General features: G+C 37.2%; 3 protein-coding genes across 7 annotated transcripts; all 3 read left to right on the top strand.

The window, feature by feature from the left end:
- The first annotated feature begins 1859 nt into the window (after positions 1-1859).
- On the top strand, positions 1860-5950 carry LOC113735340 (uncharacterized protein At4g15545-like). 4 transcript variants are annotated; one of them, XM_027262356.2, is made up of 9 exons: positions 1860-2291; positions 2410-2478; positions 3224-3280; positions 3508-3559; positions 3919-4014; positions 4319-4573; positions 5115-5157; positions 5341-5419; positions 5515-5950. In XM_027262356.2, the coding sequence occupies exons 1-9, from the start codon at positions 2007-2009 to the stop codon at positions 5605-5607; spliced, it is 1029 nt and encodes a 342-aa protein (XP_027118157.2). In that variant the 5' UTR covers positions 1860-2006; the 3' UTR covers positions 5608-5950. The 4 variants fall into 4 exon arrangements, with proteins under 4 accessions (XP_027118157.2, XP_071937861.1, XP_071937862.1 ...); XM_072081760.1 differs by lacking the exon at positions 3224-3280; XM_072081761.1 differs by lacking the exon at positions 5115-5157.
- A 638-nt stretch (positions 5951-6588) lies between these two features.
- Positions 6589-10871, top strand: LOC113734030 (receptor-like cytosolic serine/threonine-protein kinase RBK2). Its single transcript, XM_027260332.2, has 9 exons — positions 6589-6751; positions 7697-7800; positions 7995-8390; positions 8561-8812; positions 8902-9056; positions 9199-9278; positions 9367-9502; positions 9635-9784; positions 10318-10871. Exons 1-9 carry the CDS (start codon positions 6717-6719, stop codon positions 10483-10485), a joined length of 1476 nt encoding a protein of 491 aa, XP_027116133.1. The 5' UTR covers positions 6589-6716; the 3' UTR covers positions 10486-10871.
- A 1667-nt stretch (positions 10872-12538) lies between these two features.
- On the top strand, positions 12539-16395 carry LOC113734031 (prolyl 4-hydroxylase 2). 2 transcript variants are annotated; one of them, XM_027260333.2, is made up of 7 exons: positions 12539-12738; positions 12850-12907; positions 13004-13108; positions 14250-14307; positions 14898-15073; positions 15716-15785; positions 15938-16090. In XM_027260333.2, exons 1-7 carry the CDS (start codon positions 12617-12619, stop codon positions 15991-15993), a joined length of 645 nt encoding a protein of 214 aa, XP_027116134.1. In that variant the 5' UTR covers positions 12539-12616; the 3' UTR covers positions 15994-16090. The 2 variants fall into 2 exon arrangements, with proteins under 2 accessions (XP_027116134.1, XP_071937859.1); XM_072081758.1 differs by having other exon boundaries at positions 12540-12738; positions 15901-16395.
- Positions 16396-17796: the final 1401 nt, after the last annotated feature.

Raw genomic sequence — 17796 nt, 5'->3', positions numbered from 1 at the left:
GCTTGATAATAATAATAGTAATCAACATAAAAATGGCAATCGACTTTGTAACGTAGCCAGTGAGTCAAGTGGTCAAATCAAAACACGGTTTGAATTTGAAGCTGGGTCAGGGTCAACGTTTATGAGTCAAAGTCGTTGGACACCCTGCTTCATCCCACACTTATTTAAAAAAAAAAAAAAAAGAAAAGAAAAAAGTTTTTAAGCACCTTGACGGGTAAAACGTAAGGGCGGTGAAGAATTCATTATTGACAGCGTGAACGCCGCCTCTATCATACAACAGAAAAAAAATGTAAAGTGTAATACAGAAGGAAAATGATATACATAATCCCAAAATTGACTTCGGAAATGAATAAACATAAAATGGTATTTAGAGTTCAAAATTTAAATACATCTAACACCTACACTAAAATTTTGCAAACTAGAAACATATCTATAGTTTAAGACACAGCTCTGTGCCTTAAATTTTAAACAACATAGTTATTGGAATTTCAGAGAGCTCAGGATAGAGAATGTAAACGAGTCCAATCAAACCGGACATCCATCCTAGTGTTCAAGTTTATTTCATTAATTTAACGAGTTCAAAATTTCATTCAACTTTGACTTATTTATTTGCTGAATCGACTATAAATGAGTTTATGATCGAATCTAAATGTTGTGTGTTTAAGATTGACTTGACTAGTTGACGAATCGAATGATCTCTTATCAAATCGAGTTTAAGTTTCGAGTCTTTTAGTTCATCTTCCGGTCCTATTCGAGCTGTTGCATGTCTCCACTCAACAAAGACGATTAAATTCAACGTTGTCCGATTATGGTTTACTTGGTCATTGGAAGGGAAATTATCGTGTCGATCCTCTATTGGATTCTTCCCTCCAAGCTTCATATAATAAGGGAAACGATGCCGATGGTGCTGGTGTTTTGAATATAGACACACTTGATCCAAAATGTTGGATCACCCCTCTGATCAATGTACATTTAACAGGCAAAATAGCTGGCTTGGTTGAGACGAGGGCTTTTAAGTCAATGCCGTATAAAATAGTAGAGGAGGCCTGTAGCCAAGAACAAGCAAATGATCTCCTCTTCTTTCCCCCTGATTAAGTAACGATAGGAACCATAAATCACAAGGCATATTGCCTGAGTCATTGGTCTCCCTTCCCTTCCCTTCCAACCACTACTAGTCAACTACTTGTATTTGATTTGAGCGTCGGAATTAAATTAAATCAACTACAAGAAAATTTGTTTGGTTGTGTGTTTTTCGTGAATATATTTTTCAATTATTTTGTTACTTTATATATATCAAATCGTTATAATATATTTTTTTTTACAAAAACTCCTGAGATTAGCAATCCAAACGGAAGATAACCAAATTTTAGCCGCATTATAGGAGTAATCATGAAATCTAAAACCTTTTTCAAAGTCGATTCAAGGTTATTATTATCCCTCTTCAGTATAGCAACTTTACAAACAACTGGCAAATTTGTAAATAATAATGGTTAGGATTTCAAATATTCTCAGTCTCTAACTGTGCACTTACAAACCATAATACCTGTGAAGTGTTTAACTTGATCCAAATTTTAAACATGGACTAAAAGTATTAATTGGGAATTATTCAATATCAATAGTTTGGTGTTATAGTAAAAAAAAAAAAAATGGTTTAAATTGTTCTACATCTTTTCCTGCTAGCTGCCAAATCAAAAATGACTTTTGGTCGTTTGTTGAAAAAAAAAAAAAAAAAAGGAAGAAAAACCACTTTTGGTAGGAAGCAAGAATCACCACAAGTACACAGGAAAACATTAACCATTCATATATGTATGAGCCGAAACTGCTTATCCTATGGAAGTCTTCTCTCGTCCTCTGCAGGCAAAATGGGAGCCCCTCCCTCCACAAACATTAAGAAGAAAAATAAAAACAAAAAAACAATTTCAAAGAAGGAAAGAGAAAAAAAAAAATAAAGAAAGAGAAAAAGAGGGGGGCGGTGAAAAGAAAAACAAGAAAACAAAAAACAAAATATGTTGTCGAAAGAATCGGGAGGACCGAACACCAACTTCGACCTTCCCGAGGAAGTGCTGGAAGTACTGCCGCCGGATCCATTTGAACAGCTGGATGTTGCACGCAAAATCACCTCCATTGCCCTTTCGACACGTGTCTCTTCCCTAGAATCAGAGGCTTCTGTTCTCCGTCACAAGCTCACCGAGAAGGACGCCATCATCGCCGACCTTCAGTCCCAGCTTCAGTCCCTCGATGCCGCCCTTTCCGACGCTTCCGACAAACTCACCCTCGCTGACCGAGAAAAGGTCCGATTCTTATAACCAACCGACCCACTTGAACCGTTTTACTTCTCCAATTACTACTTATAAGTTAGAGCTAAAGTTTTCTTCTTCTTCTTCTTCATCTTTTTAATTAATTGAGTAGGAGAAATTGTTGAAGGAGAATGAGACGCTATCGAACACTGTGAAAAAGCTTAACCGCGATGTTGCTAAGGCAAGTGGCAGTATATAATGGTAAATTTTAGATTTTTTCCCCCCGTTTGGGGTAAGCTTATTGCGTGGTAAAAATTTTGTGGGGATTGATTACTTTTACTTGATTTTAGTTTATGTAGTTCTTTTCTGCGGCTAAAGTTTGTCATTTTAATTTTAATTTGGTCATATGGAATGTAAACTAATATTATTTTTAGGACTGAATTTACTGTTTTCAGCTGCTCTAGACTTATAATTTTGATTTTGTTCCTTTATTATGCTCACATTATTACAATTCTATTACTAATACGTGACCTTAATGAAAAAGACTTGAAAACAATGGTCCAAAGTTTTTTCTTTTTGGTTTTTTGGGTTGAGATAATTCTTAACTTCAAAAAGACGGTGTTAAAATGACTTCAGAATTCTGATGAATTTTGTTTGAAAGAAAAATGGCTATGGTTAGCAATGTGATTAATTACAAGAGGTTAGGAGTTTGTGGGTCGAAACCGAGGTAATTTTGTTATTTACGAATTTAATGGAAGAGAAGATTTTCATATGACTGCTTGTAGAGTCGGTAGATCCATTGAGCTAATAAATCATGCCATTTTTTTCTTTTTTTTGGGTTGCAAATGATTACCCAAAATTTATCATTATTTAAAAGAGAAATATAGTTCAAAATAAAAAAAGGTATAAGATCCTAGGAGTTCCCACTTCATATCAAATTAAAATTGGCCTTGATTCTAATCTAGAACTTTGTCAATTAATTGCAGTTGGAAGGCTTCAGAAAGACACTCATGCGATCGCTCCAAGATGATGAAGACCATTCTGTAATTTAAAATACTTTGCAATGATCTAAGGAGTCAAAAACTTCTTAGCTTTTTGTGTTTCGCTTTCATGTGAATATTTACAAGTCTTTAACATATATCTCCTATTACTCAGTGCTGAATATTAGGAAATTTTTCTGAGTTTTAGTTGCTTCCAGCACAAATGTCACTACTGGCTTGAGTTTGAAGAGAATCTTCTAATGTCATTTTCTTCTGTATCGATATGTCAGGCTGCTGCAGCTGGTCTTCCTGTTGCTGGTGTGCAAGCAAGAAGCCAAGCAGGTACTTTTTACTAGCCATTTGATGGATCTCACGCGGTCAAATTTCTAACAGAAAAATGCTCATTCTGCTGAAAGTAGTTAATGTAAGTGTTTCAAACCTAGTATAGAGGAGCAACAAATTTTTTGAAGCCATTTTTCTATAGTACTCAATCTGGACTGAATAATATGCAATCTCATAAGCTATTTTTATTGAGATTGTTGGTGTATCATGCTGACCGTTCTCTCTAGTTAAAGTAACACATTCTATGTCTTCTTTTCTCATTTCCGATTTCCTTCATTTGCTCTTTCTTTCAGATGATTTCTGAGCGGAACTTTTGGATGAATTCAACTCTCTAACAAAAGCTCCTTTTAATCTTTCAGGAGATGATGCTTCCTTGCCACCTACAAGAACTTCTTCAATGCAAAGTCAATTTTCTGACATTGGAAACTCATGTCCGGAGGATAATTGTACTGAAGGTGTGTGTGTTAGCTAAAATTCTATGTTAAAACAAATCAGCCATCTTCAGAGTCCTTTCAGATATGAAATTCAGATCTCTAATATGGGCCTACAGGGGCAGAACCGGCATGATTATTGCACAAGTCTTAAAGCGTACGAAGAGTTAAAGATAATATGGGGGCCAATTTGGAATTTGAAAGTAGTTAACTTCATTGTGGTCAAATATAACATGTGACCATATATGTCAAAGTTTTTCACTGTCTCCAAGAAACTCTTCCCTGGGAAAGACCAATGTAGCTAACTATTATTATTTAAATCATGCAGCGTCAAGGCCCCGCATATCACCTGGATTGCTGTTAGCATCCCAAACTAACACCCCTCGGCTTACTCCTCCTGTTTCCCCTCTGAGTCTATCCGCATCTGTTTCTCCAACACGGACTCCGAAACCTTTGTCTCCAAGGAGACATTCGATTTCATTGTCAACCACAAGGGGCGTGTTTGATGACCGGTCTTCTGCATTTCCTATGCCTGCAAGCCAGCATAGCTCAATGTCTGGCTTGGATACAGGATCACAATCTGGTTAGTTCCTTTCTTAGCTGTCTCTCAAGAAGAAATTTTGAATGGTAAGAGATAGCCACATCTATTGACGAGTGATGTGTTTGAAATCCAGAATTTGAAATGCTTCCTTCACTCGAAAAAGAATACTGTGCTTCGTTTTATCTAAAAAAGGTGACAAGAGCTAAAATTGTGTGTTTGATTTAACAACTTCCTTCCCATCTTAAACTAAGTCCCGGGTATAAGCAACTTAAAGGTGCTGGTTATATGTAAATTTTTTCAACCTTAAGAATCTGTCAGTTTGGTATGGGCAAAAAGTGCGAGGACACCATGAAACAAAAATAATATCTGTTCAGTCAGACCATCTTGAAATGATCTGTGGATTTCAGTTTAAAGATTGAAGTATAATTTGTTCACTAAGTAAGTGTGCGTAATTGCATTGCCATTCACTTTTGTCATCCCTCTCCCTCAAACCCAAGAGGTTGTACTGCTGTTCCTCTAGCCCTTTTTTTTGGGGGTGCTATCTCTGCCATTCATGTTGCTTCTATTGCTTGGCTTGATTCAGTTCGTACTCGGGTTGATGGAAAAGAATTCTTTCGCCAAGTAAGGTAAGAATATGCTTTTCTGTATTAGTTTCTTCTGAAGTGGAGTGGTATTTTTGCCAAAGCTGGAGAACTGGCAGCTCTCATCTGTCTATTTCATGTCGTATCAGATGCCTTAATGTTCACCCCTTTTCATCGTCGTTGCATCTAAAAGGATTACTGAAAATCTGATTTTTTGTGCTTTATTAGGAGCCGTTTGTCATACGAACAGTTTGGGGCATTTCTGGCAAATGTTAAGGAACTGAATTCCCACAAGCAAACGAAGGAGGTATCTTGCTTCAGCCCTTCTAGAAGCTAATCTACCCATCCTTTTTTTTTTTGGTGTCATCTCATTCTGATACCTTGTAATCTTGGGCATCCTAGGAAACATTGCAGAAGGCTGATGAGATTTTTGGCCCAGAAAACAAAGATCTTTATGCTATCTTTGAGGGGTTAATTACTCGTAATGTCCATTGAAAAGAAAGAAGCTGAATGTATCTAACGCTACGAAGCATTTGTTTGTTCCACAGTCCACACACAGCTTCTCATGTAGACCTTGTTGCAGACTGCAGAGTACTAGTCAACTTTTTGTGCGATTCTGTACAACATTATGCACAGAATGGGCAACAGGTGCATAATTGCACCTCTGATGTTGATAATTACAATGTACTATATTGTTTTTTTCTTCGTCAAGGAAAGCAAACAGCTTCCAGCAATGTAGTTTTATTGGGGAACGTATACAAGTTCTCTTGTAGGACGAGGGATGCTTCTCTTATATATACAGATTCATGCAATGAAAATCCCATATATGTTTTATGCATTGTGTAACTGTACCCCGTGGATTATAAATGCTGATTGTTGACACATAGTCAGAAGAAAAAAAAAGGAAAGCCACAAAATTACAGATAGACCGGAATAATTACAAAAAAACAAAGATTTTTGCAGTAAAAGTACTCGTTACCCGGACATACAATAAAATGGATGTTGATAACATTTGGAAAATTGTTCTGGTTTTCATGACATATTATAATAAAAAAAAAGGATATTGATAAAATTTTAAAAATTGCTCAAGTTTGCATTATTGTCTCCATTCCGTCGGGTGAAGATTTTGGATTGGGTTTTGCTCCATATGCGCACACAAACTTAGGAGCTATAAAAAGGCCGTTTGTGTCGTTTACGTACCATCATCGTACGGTGTTGTTGTTAGCTGGGGGAGCAACTAATAATATTATCCTTATATTACAGGCCAATCTTGAATACAGGAAATATCCTACGGAATCTCTCTTCGTGCTTTAAACACGTAAAAGTTTTTGTTATCAGTATATTTCAATTCCTTTCCTTTTTTTTTTTTTTTTGCGTTTTTTAAACGTGTGTAAACCGAGTTTTAAATTAGACAAAACTATGGATTATATATAGAGCCGACTTTTCAGCATTCTTGATTGGGATGTCTCAAGAAAATCTTGTCTCAAGATATTAACGTACGTCCGCTATCTTCCTCCTCTTTCTCTCTCACAGCTTGCAGACTCACATTTGCATTTCCAACGTTTGGTTCCTGGAGCCGCAGGTTCTGCTGTCTCTCTGGAACCATGGGAAGTTCACCGGAGCATTCAACATCTTCGTGGTAATTCAACATTACTATTTTTCAGCGTCAACTCTTCATGATTTTGATTCTGGGATGTGTTTTTTCTTCGATGTTGGGGGTACATTGTATTTGTAGCTGCAAATCATACGTGTTATACCTTTTCTTGGTTTTTCTTATCGGTATATATATATTTTGGGGTCTATTATAGACGCATGAGATATTTATGATCAGGCATTGCATCAGTTTCCGGTTTGACGCCTTCCATATGGGTTTAATTACGTATGTATAACATAGTAGTAGGTTAATATTTTCCAAGGATAGCTGTTCGTGAGATTCTGTTAATAAATGATTCATGTTGATACATAATTGCATGCGAAACATTTGTTGATATGTGGCTGTCAAATGGACTGCCAGGTCCTCCTATGAATCGCATCATTGTGTATCTATCAATGTTTATCAAGTGTTTACCCGTCTATGAGGGTTTGACGGATGTGGATGTTTTGCTGATTATGTGTGGCGTTTATTTCATTTCCCCTGAGCAGGGGCTGTGAAAAGCAACAGATATCTGAAATAAAAAATCCGAGCTGTTGCAGATTTTGTAGGCATTGATTCTATAAGCTAATTCCCAAACCAGTTTAATGTCAGAGCATAAGTGCCATGAAGATGTAAATTTTATCAGATCAAATAACGGCCCCAACATTTTCTGTCATTCTTTTATCTCACATTGTGTTTGCTGGACAGTTGAAGAAGATATCTCTCTTTATTTTCTCAGCTATTGATTAATTTGACAGCCTTCCCCTATTCTTATTTGTCCCTTCATAGTTTTTGACTGTTATGGCAGTGTACAAATCCTGCAACGTTTTGCCCTTTCATTCCATAGTTTCTGTTAGTGTTTGTATTCGCACTCGATCAGTAGCCAGAATCAGTTCAACTTTGATATTCGTCGTCCGCTAACTATGAAATGTCTCTTACTGTAATTGCCAGCGAGAGTGCATGCGACGTCTCAGAAGGAAATTCACAAGGGGATCTCTTTCAGATTGGTCAGAAATATCTGTTTTCTCTTTCCTCGATTTCTCTATCAGCTGAAGGTTAGTCTCCAGCTTCAAATATATATCCTCTTCACCTACCCAATTCTCCAGTTTCTTCAAGACTCATGTTGACTGCAAAATCCACAATTTTGTTCTCTATTTTGTTCTTAGTAACTTCTGCAATTATGCTTCCACATCCACAACAAGAGAAGCCTTCTGTTTTAGTATTACTGACATTCACCTTCATACTTTAGAGTTGGAAGGTTTGACACTTGAGGAGGCAAAAGGAGATGAGATTACCAACAGGAAAGCTCCAAAGGGTGAGCTAGAATCTGAAACACCAGTGGCAGAGGTCAGTACTTCAGATTCTCAGGGTGAAATCGAGGGGAAATCTGATTCTCAATGGCGAGGTTTTCTTCGTAAACTGAAGAAAGGACCAGTGGGTTTCAATCCATTCCATCCTTCGATGCCATCTTTCCCTTCTCTACCTTCCATCAAGAAGATCTCAAGGAAAAAAAGTAGGAACATAACGCAAAGTTTACCATCGCTACCTCCCAATTTAGATTCTCAGTTTTGTCATTGCTTTGAAGCTTCTTGGAAGAATTTCACTCTCCCAGAGCTCCAAACAGCAACTGACAACTTCAGCCATGGTATACAGCTTTCTAAATTCCTACTTTTCATGCTTTCTGGAGAAATGTGATCAATTGCATGTTAATAAACAATGTGTTTGTCTGTGGTATACAATGAATTCATCATATGCTTCAATAGCACTTCTATGCAACTCACATTTCTTTTTGTTTTCCGGCATGCCTAATCAAAGATAATTTGATTGGGGAGGGAGGTTATTCTGAAGTTTACAAGGGTCACCTGCAAGATGGCAAACTTGTAGCAATTAAAAGGCTGACGAGAGGAAGCCCTGAGGAGATGACAGCAGACTATTTATCTGAGCTAGGTATCTTAGTACATGTCAACCACCCGAACATTGCTAGTGTAATTGGATATGGGGTTGAAGGGGGAATGCACCTTATCCTTCCTTTGTCTCCTCATGGAAGCCTGGCCTCCCTCCTTAATGGTTTGTTCTTGTCTTAGTTGCCAATGTTATTTTTCTTTCACTATGCAGAACAATCTAGTTTTAATGGTTCTTTTGGACTTCTGGTTCAGGTGAGAAGGAGAAACTAACCTGGGGCTCTAGATATAATATTGCTGTAGGAATAGCCTCTGGCCTTGCATATCTACACGAAGGATGTCAAAGGAGAATAATTCATAGAGATATTAAGGCTGCTAACGTTCTGCTTACAGAAGATTTTGAGCCGCAGGTAACTTCAGGAAAAGAAAAAACCAAGAACGATTAATAGATATTGCTGTCCTTTATCCTCTACAACTAATTTTACTTGGTTATTTACTTCTACTTCTTCTTGAAGTGATTGTTCTGGATACTAAAATTTTGGTTTGATGCAGATTTCGGATTTTGGGCTTGCAAAGTGGCTTCCGGATCAGTGGAGTCACCTGAATGTATCACAGTTTGAAGGCACTTTCGGGTCTGTCAGATATGATACTACTTGTCGTAATTCTGATTATAATCTGATCTTTGTTACAATGCTCTTAACGTTAATCCTGCAATGACAGCTACCTTCCTCCTGAGTTTTTCTTGCACGGCACGGTGGACGAGAAAACTGATGTCTACGCATTTGGAGTGCTAATGTTGGAACTCCTATCTGGACGTCCAGCACTGGATAAGTCAAATAACAGTGTCGTGATGTGGGTATGTAGAAATTTAAGATATTTGTTTAAATAAGTACACATCTAGTTATATGCACTTTTAGCAAAAAAAAAGCCATGCTTGTTTGTCGGACTGGTGAAAAACTGATAGAAAATGCGACTTATTTTGTTGCAGGCTAAACCTTTTCTTATAAGCAAAAACGTTGAGGGGCTACTGGATCCATCACTTGGTGGTGTTTATGACGCAGAACAGCTGAATCGCATAGTTATGGTTGCTTCTTTGTGCATACAACAATCTTCAACAGAACGGCCTCAGATGAGCCAGGCACGTCCTTCTCCCTAAAATACCACTGAAATTTATGCAGGCTTTGTTTTGAAAGACCTAATTTAGGCCGCACCGCACATTGATAAGAATGCTGTAATATTGACTATCATGCTTTTGGGTGGAAGGAACTTAAAATATTTTAGGTGGACTCTTTCTGCACTTCTATCCCTAGATAATCCCGAGAAAATAAGAAACTGTTTAGTTCCAGTCAAAAAGCAATCAGCTGCAAAATTGTATACTTTGGTTGAACTCAAGAAGTAAATTTTCTACTGAAGTCGAGGGCAGAATGAGACTGAATCTTTTGCCCATTTTCTTGGGCATTAAAAGATGTTTTGACTCAAAACTATCTTGAAAAAGCAGCTTCTTCAAACATTTCTTCTGTATTTTCGACACTCCCACCGGAAGACAGGATAGAGCTTTGATGTGCAGACTTTATCAACACTCTTTGCTAACTCATTATCGGTAGATTATCATCCATTTGGTTTGTTTGTTATCCTGCACGTCTCTAAATCAGTAGAAATTCATGCATTCAGGTGGTGAGGATGTTAAAAGGCGACGAAGGCTTCTTGCAAAGCAAGAAAAAGTTCCAAAAAAGGCCTGCCCTCAGGAGGACATATCCTTTGGAGCTGTACACCATCGACGAATCAATGCCATGTGTGAATGATGCAGGCCAACAAAATGAGGTTGCAGTGGAGCAGTAAAGATTTGTTCAATCAAGCAGTGGCACTGCGAGGGCATTCTTGAAACAGAAGGTTGAATAGCATTGTCATTGCATGATTTAAGATCATGCATCATCATCATCTTCTTCTTATGCCATGAGAAAATCCAGCATAGACTAGACTTTTTCCTGGAGGGTCTGTCTTGAAAATGCTTTGTACATACTATATAACCAACACGAGGCCGGCTGACATGTAGAAGGAAAAGCGATGAGATTCTTAGAGCTGTAGTATTTACATTTTTTATGCTCAATCCTGTAGAAAAGGATTACCAGCTTTTACATCAACCATATTTTAGGGAAAATGATTGTAATAGTAGAATACAGAAAACTAATTCTCCATGAATTTTGATACACTTTTGAAGTTTTGAATTGTTGGCGTCATGTAACAAAAGTACTAAGTATGATGCATGATGATGATAAAACTAAGTCCACCAACTAATGCGTGGGTGTAGGCTACCATGGGCGTCTAATCAACACATCTACCCTGCTCTGCCTGTAAATTGTTGTAGTTAGTTGGGGTGGGATTTTTGGGTTTGGATACTCAGAGCTCATTAATGGCGTTATTCATACTTCATTTTGTAAAAGTTGGCATTCTATTGAAGGAATGCATGCAAGCAGTCAATTTGATATGTTTGCATTCCTAATGTTGAATGAGAAAAAAAATTTAAAAAAAAAGTCTCACATCAAGGGTGGCACCAAAAGTAGAGCTGTTAATCGAATCGTGTAGCTCGCGAGCCGAGCTCGACCTGGCTCGATAAGGGCTCGACTCGGTTCATTTACCGAGAAAAATGAGCCAAGTTCGAGTTGTATATATACTCGTATATTAAACAAGTCGAGCTATACTTGACTGGCTAACAAGTCGACCGGCTTGAATAGTAGGGGCATTATCGCAATTTCATTGTGTATCTGATAGTGTTACCTTCTTTCCTTTTCTCGATAAGAGCTCAACTCGGCTCGATTTTGAACTCGAGTTCGAGTTTTCAATTGAGTTTGACGAGTCAATCTCAAACAGCTTTTGAAACTCGAATTACTAATCGAGCGAGCTCGATTGGGGGTTCGAGTCGAGCTCGATTATCATGTGTTCGAACTCGACTCGACTCGGTTAACAGCTTGGTCCAAAAGCCACTCATGGCTGTGTCCCCTCTGTACAAATTTGCATCAGTATGCTTGTAAAATTTTTTTTAAATTAACCAAAAAAAAAAAACCCAAGTCATGTTAGGGGATAGGATCCACCTACCAAGAAACAATTCATGCTGATCCCACAATTTTAAAATCTTGAGACAAAAATTGAAAGTGCAAGAAATTTAAAGGAAAAATGGCCAATTTTGTCCTTAAACTTTTTTTATTGGTGTCGATTTAGTTCCTAATTTTTATTTTTGACCAATTTGATACTTGAACTTACTCCGTAGTGGCACTACTACCTAAAACTGATTTGTCTTCTAATTGACTAATTAAGCAAGGGTATTATGGAAACACCATTCACGGGACTGTAATAAAACAAATAAATCGTTTAAAAATTACCAGATAATACTTTTAAATCGTGCAAAAAATCACCACATAATTTTTTTTGAAGTTTCAATCTTGTAATTTTTTACACAATTTACTTGATTTATTACAATGCCGTAAATGACATTTTTAAAATACCCCTATTTAGTTGATAAAGCAAAAGCCACATCAATTTTAGGTGGTGGCACTGCAAAAGTCCTTAATCGAAACCATAAAATAAGTTCAAGTATCAAAGTGATTAAGAGAAAAAGTTAAGAATTAAATTGACAGTATTGAAAAAGTTTAGGGACAAAATTAACCTTTTATTGAATATAAATATACATGATCAAAAAAGAAATATATATATATATATATACACACACATTTATATATGATAGGATAAAATGATAAAATTGTTTCAAATTTGTGCACAATTAACTTATTGTTCATAATAATTTTTAGACAAATATCAAATTGTAGAAAATCCTAGTGACAACTAAAAGTCAAAGGCGTGGGAAAACACATCAGCAAAACTTTTCTCCAAAATAAAGTCAAGACTTCATTAATTTAATTGTTCCCGGAAAAACTTTTCCAATCCTGCCAAAATACTCTTAACCCTCAGCTCCGCAATGAAATTCCCGCGATCCTCTTTCTTAATCTTCCTTTCCATCTCATTATCAATCGTAGCTACATCTTGGAGCTCTTCAATTATCAATCCCTCGAAGGTCAAACAAATTTCATGGAAACCCAGGTATTGTTATTAACGTTGACCACTAAATGGTGTAACTTGAATTACTTTAACGACATTATTCAGTAGTTTAAATTTGATCACTTCTTTATTTGTTTTGTGGGGCTTTTCCAGGGCTTTTGTGTATAAGGGATTTCTTACGGATGAAGAATGCAATCATTTGATTTCTCTGGTATGTTCAATTGCTTATTTTTTCCCCCAATTTTGTCAATTTTTTTGGAATATTGAAGTTTGGTTTCTTTATTTGGCGTCATTGTTGATGGAGTAGGCGAAATCGGAGCTGAAGAGATCGGCGGTGGCGGATAATTTATCTGGCGAAAGTAAGCTCAGCGAGGTTCGGACTAGCTCCGGCATGTTTATTCCTAAGGGAAAGGTTCGACTTTTATCCCCTATTCGTTTAGTGGTTTTTGAATTTACCATTATATCCTGATCAAAGTGTCAGAAATGTATTCCAAAATTATTTTTTGCTGGATGAAGTTAGATCTATTATGAGGAGTTTTTTCACCCACCAAAAAGAAAGGAAAAGAAAAAAATTGGTGGGAGTAATTTGAGTTTGTTTTTGGAATTTTTATTGAGGATTTGATCATTGGAACTTTGAGTTTTAAATTGGAGAATTAAGAGAGGATAATTGCGCGTGAAATGCAGTTCAATTATCTTGTTTATGCAATATTTATTCGAGAAGCAACATTTGCACAAACTGCATCACTTGTTATATTAGTAACTGAAGAATTAGAGACTCAGTTAAGGTGGTATGATAGAAGACGTGCTAATCCATTGATCTGCAATCATGACATGTGGGAACTCCACTACAAATTTATCTGTGTTAAACATGGCAAATATAATTTCAATAATCAAGAAGAAGGTATACGAGCAGGAATGGAAGAATGGCCCAAAATCTGCAAAGTTACTATTTTAACAGAAAATCACTAAAAACAAACCACATGATAGTGACTTGTTTGAATTCATAACTGATCAATCAAGGATTTGCCTGTTGAAATAGATAATAGCTTATGGATATCACTCTGGTTTGTAGTCTGAAACTCGAATATCTGAAGTTTTTGCCCTCCAGCATATCCTTTCACGACTTCATCATAGTTTTGACAGCGTTCGCATTATTTGGATCTGCTGGTTTTGAAATTTATAATTACCTTACTGTGTTTTGTCTATATTTTATCTGCAACATGTGTTACCAAATTTTTCGTGGTTTACGGCACTTTAGTAAATGCATGATGAGGATCTAAGAAGCTCTATCCATAATGGCTTATCCTGGACCTTTTTTTTGTGGATTTTATTTTAATTTTCCCCCTTGGGAGGCAACTGGTAAGATCAACTGAGGCAATAGCTATTTATATCATTCCTTTTCCATGCTTCCAAACTGGACTAACTAGCATGTACTGTAAAACATGATATCTGTTACTTCTGCAGTCCCAATTATACTAGTTGACTGATTATTTTATTGCTAACTCCATGCTTCTTTTTCTGACATTCTTTCTCATTACCTCTCGTACCAATAGGATCCCATTGTTGCCGGTATAGAGGAGAAAATTGCGACATGGACCTTTTTACCTAAAGGTGTGCTTCATGTTAAACCGAGCTCCAGTAGTGGAAATTCCTCTCTCACATCAATATTTTGCGGCCTGAAATATTGGGTTCAGCTCACTACAAAGATGCAGCTGCACTCCACAAAAATCTTTTTCCCCTTTTTAAATGACTGAGATGCTGGCATGTACACCATTTATGTGCAATACTTACTTTGATATCACGTCGTGTGGCAGCTTACCTTTTTAAAAGATTTCTCTGGGTTATTGTTAAGATTTGTGTCTCAACAGAAATTCCCCTTAGCTATCCGAGCCTCAAATACTGAAACCCCGTATGGCTCCACTTAAATAACACATCTTCCCTGTGGAAATGAGGACAAATGGTTTGGTTTGCAAATCATGGGCAGAAAGATTTTTTTTTTTTTGGCAAAATCCTAAGAATTTGGTCCAGCTAGAGTCCTTGCTTTCTCACTCTCATTCATCTTCAACCTTCTTATCTGACTAGCGTCTTGTGAAAATTTCCTCTAGACCACCAAAGTGTGCTTTAACTATGGGTGCATGGATGATGGGAGGGTTTGATTGCTAGTTAACTGAATTGGGGCTCATATTACTTCCTTTCTGCAGAGAATGGTGAAGACATACAAGTACTTCATTATGAGTATGGGCAGAAATATGATCCGCACTATGATTACTTTGCCGACAAGGTGAATATTGCTCGTGGAGGACACCGTATAGCCACAGTACTGATGTATCTCTCCAATGTTGAAAAAGGGGGCGAAACAGTTTTTCCTAATGCTGAGGTTAGTTGACATGATATGACTTTTTATTCCATTTGCTCTAACACTAATATCATTTCTTATGTGTTGCCAAAATCAATTACTCTTTGCCATTTCCCTTTATCCATTTTTTTTTGGTGAGTTTCCTTATGTACAAACCTTTTGGTTAATGTGCCAGCTGTTTTGTGCAGTATAAATCAGTACTGGCTTTGAACTTTTAGTCCTATAAGTTTTGGTGATAATTAGTTGTAGGATTTAGTTTCCAGAAATTAATTATGGTTAGTTGTGCTTTGGGTCTGTATGATATTTAGTTTTTAGAAATTAATTACGGAAAAGTTGTGCTTTTGATTTGTAAAGGCTAGATGTGCCAAAGGCTTAATTTCACAATACCAGAGAAAAGTTTTTTCTTAGTATCAGTACTGAAAGGCCCTAGCTAGGGCTTGCGAAACTATAATGAATGAGAGGCAGGACAAGTGTTTTATGCGAAATTGTGAAACCTCTGCTTTATGGGTACATGTACTGTTTTGTTTCTCATCATCTAACGTGATATTCATTTGTTAATATTTGTAGAAATTTTTTCCTGCATCTTATTAAGTTCTCATGGTCCTGTGGGGATTCTGTTCTCTAAATAAAAATTTCCAAAAAAAAAAAAAAAAAACTCTGCAGGATTTATCCCGTCGGCGATCTATGACTAGTGATGAGGATCTGTCAGACTGTGGGAAGAAAGGTATCGCAGGTGAGGCCTTAGAGTTAGTCATGCTTTGGTAATATATAACTGATATTGTGGATTCAGCATTGATTCTTGATTGACCCTTTGATTTTTCTTTCCCGCAAAAATTGGAACTTTCTAGTGAAACCTCACAAAGGAGATGCACTTTTATTCTTCAGTCTGCACCCAAGTGCCATTCCAGACCCTATCAGTCTTCATGGGGGTTGCCCGGTGATTGAAGGTGAGAAATGGTCGGCAACAAAGTGGATTCACGTAGACAACTTCGACAAGATTTTGGGATCCACTGATAACTGCACAGATACAAATGAAAATTGTGAGAGATGGGCAGCCCTAGGCGAATGCAAGAAAAATCCGGAGTATATGGTGGGATCACCAGAAATTCCAGGGTCGTGTAGGAAGAGCTGCAAAGTGTGTTAGGAGTTATATATGATGCTTTCCACTGACAGGCATTTTTTTGTCTGAGAAATCACTGTACTTGTTCATTATTTAAATGGTATTCCTGTTTATTGAGGGTTTTAGGCGTGGCTGCTACTCTGAATTTTCTCAAGAGATCAGAGCACACGTATATGCATTGTATTTACTGTACTCAAGCTTAATAATTTTTTCTTCCCTTTTAGTTTCCTTCTCTTCACCCAATTTAGCTTAATCATCGATAACTTGATACCATATTCAGTTGTATGAATTTTTTGACTTCATATTCAAGGTGAATTCTATAAATATGAATTCCAAATTTTCCCCTATGGAAAAATCAATTCTTAATTAAGTTAGGACTTCAGTCTGCACCCAAGTGCCATTCCAGACCCTATCAGTCTTCATGGGGGTTGCCGGGTGATTGAAGGTGAGAAATGGTCGGCAACAAAGTGGATTCATGTAGACGACTTCGACAAGATTTTGGGATCCACTGATAATTGCGCAGATACAGATGAAAATTGTGAGAGATGGGCAGCCCTAGGGGAATGCAAGAAAAATCCGGAATATATGGTGGGATCACTGGAAATTCCAGGGACGTGTAGGAAGAGCTGTTAGGAGTATTATGTAGTATGATGCTTTCCCCTGACAGGCTTTCTGGTCTGAGAGAAGTAGAGTTGCCGGATACGGGGCAGGGACGGTCCTCAGAAGGACCGTCCCTGAGCGGTCCTCTCACAAAAAAAAATGAGAGGACTGCAATAGGCCACGTATAATGGGAGCAACAGCAAAGGAAAACGACGTTGTTTTAGTGAGTGAATAGGAAAAAAAATAAAAAAACATCTGAGGGGCTAACGGGCTCCGTTAAAATACCTCAGCTGTTCCGTTCCAAAAATTCCCGCTCAAATTAATGAGGCACGACTCTTCATCTGAAATGTTCAAATGAAATAGAATTTTGGTCTCCCTCCAAAAACATATCTTGTGAACATTCATTCACAATTCCAGAGTATCAGCAAAATAATATCCCTACCCCAAATTGGGAAGTTTCAGATGAGAGGTTTTTGGAGAAAGTGTATAGTGTTGCAGAAGTAACTGTTGCGGGACAAAAATTTTCATGAAGGCTGCAACAAGACGGAAGTTGGTGAGATCTAAAGCAGAGATAGACTCAATCGAATTGGACTAAACCCCAAAGGTAAGAATATTGCAAACTCATTGCACTATTTGGCTTGTTTTACGACAGAAGGGGGATGAATTTACTTGCATGATTTTGTTTGTACAACTCGTTTTAAGACAATGTGACATGAATAATGAAATTGAAATTCTGGCGAAAACTCCTAAACAAGGAAATCATATGGGTAGCATAAATTAGATACATTGAGAGCCAACTTAAAGAATGTATGCACAGGGAACTTATGCATGCCAAGTGTTTGTAAATTTGACTCAATTGATGAATTAAAGTTCTCACCTTTTAAAATCTGGTTGCATAGTATACATATATCTTGGCTAAAAGAGGTTGAGTGTGGTGGCTTGCGTAGCAAAAACTATCAGGGTAGTTGATAAGTACATTTGTACACGTTGTAACACTAGAATAACATTTGTAATACTAGAATAA

Source organism: Coffea arabica, chromosome 3c (assembly GCF_036785885.1).
Source record: "Coffea arabica cultivar ET-39 chromosome 3c, Coffea Arabica ET-39 HiFi, whole genome shotgun sequence".
Taxonomy (NCBI): Eukaryota; Viridiplantae; Streptophyta; class Magnoliopsida; order Gentianales; family Rubiaceae; genus Coffea; species Coffea arabica.
This window is presented reverse-complemented; position numbering and strand designations above follow the sequence as displayed.

What these genes read in the sequence shown, in the direction of transcription:
- LOC113734031 (XM_072081758.1), top strand. Translation starts at nt 12,617, where the DNA reads ATGAAATTCCCGCGATCCTCTTTCTTAATCTTCCTTTCCATCTCATTA. An exon ending in CAAATTTCATGGAAACCCAG is followed by an intron (nt 12,739 to 12,849) that starts GTATTGTTATTA and finishes GGGCTTTTCCAG; the next exon opens with GGCTTTTGTGTATAAGGGAT. An exon ending in ATGGACCTTTTTACCTAAAG is followed by an intron (nt 14,308 to 14,897) that starts GTGTGCTTCATG and finishes TCCTTTCTGCAG; the next exon opens with AGAATGGTGAAGACATACAA.
- LOC113735340 (XM_027262356.2), top strand. Translation starts at nt 2,007, where the DNA reads ATGTTGTCGAAAGAATCGGGAGGACCGAACACCAACTTCGACCTTCCC. An exon ending in CCCTCGCTGACCGAGAAAAG is followed by an intron (nt 2,292 to 2,409) that starts GTCCGATTCTTA and finishes TTAATTGAGTAG; the next exon opens with GAGAAATTGTTGAAGGAGAA. An exon ending in GCAAGCAAGAAGCCAAGCAG is followed by an intron (nt 3,560 to 3,918) that starts GTACTTTTTACT and finishes TTAATCTTTCAG; the next exon opens with GAGATGATGCTTCCTTGCCA.
- LOC113734030 (XM_027260332.2), top strand. Translation starts at nt 6,717, where the DNA reads ATGGGAAGTTCACCGGAGCATTCAACATCTTCGTG. An exon ending in CAGAAGATTTTGAGCCGCAG is followed by an intron (nt 9,057 to 9,198) that starts GTAACTTCAGGA and finishes GGTTTGATGCAG; the next exon opens with ATTTCGGATTTTGGGCTTGC. An exon ending in AACGGCCTCAGATGAGCCAG is followed by an intron (nt 9,785 to 10,317) that starts GCACGTCCTTCT and finishes TCATGCATTCAG; the next exon opens with GTGGTGAGGATGTTAAAAGG.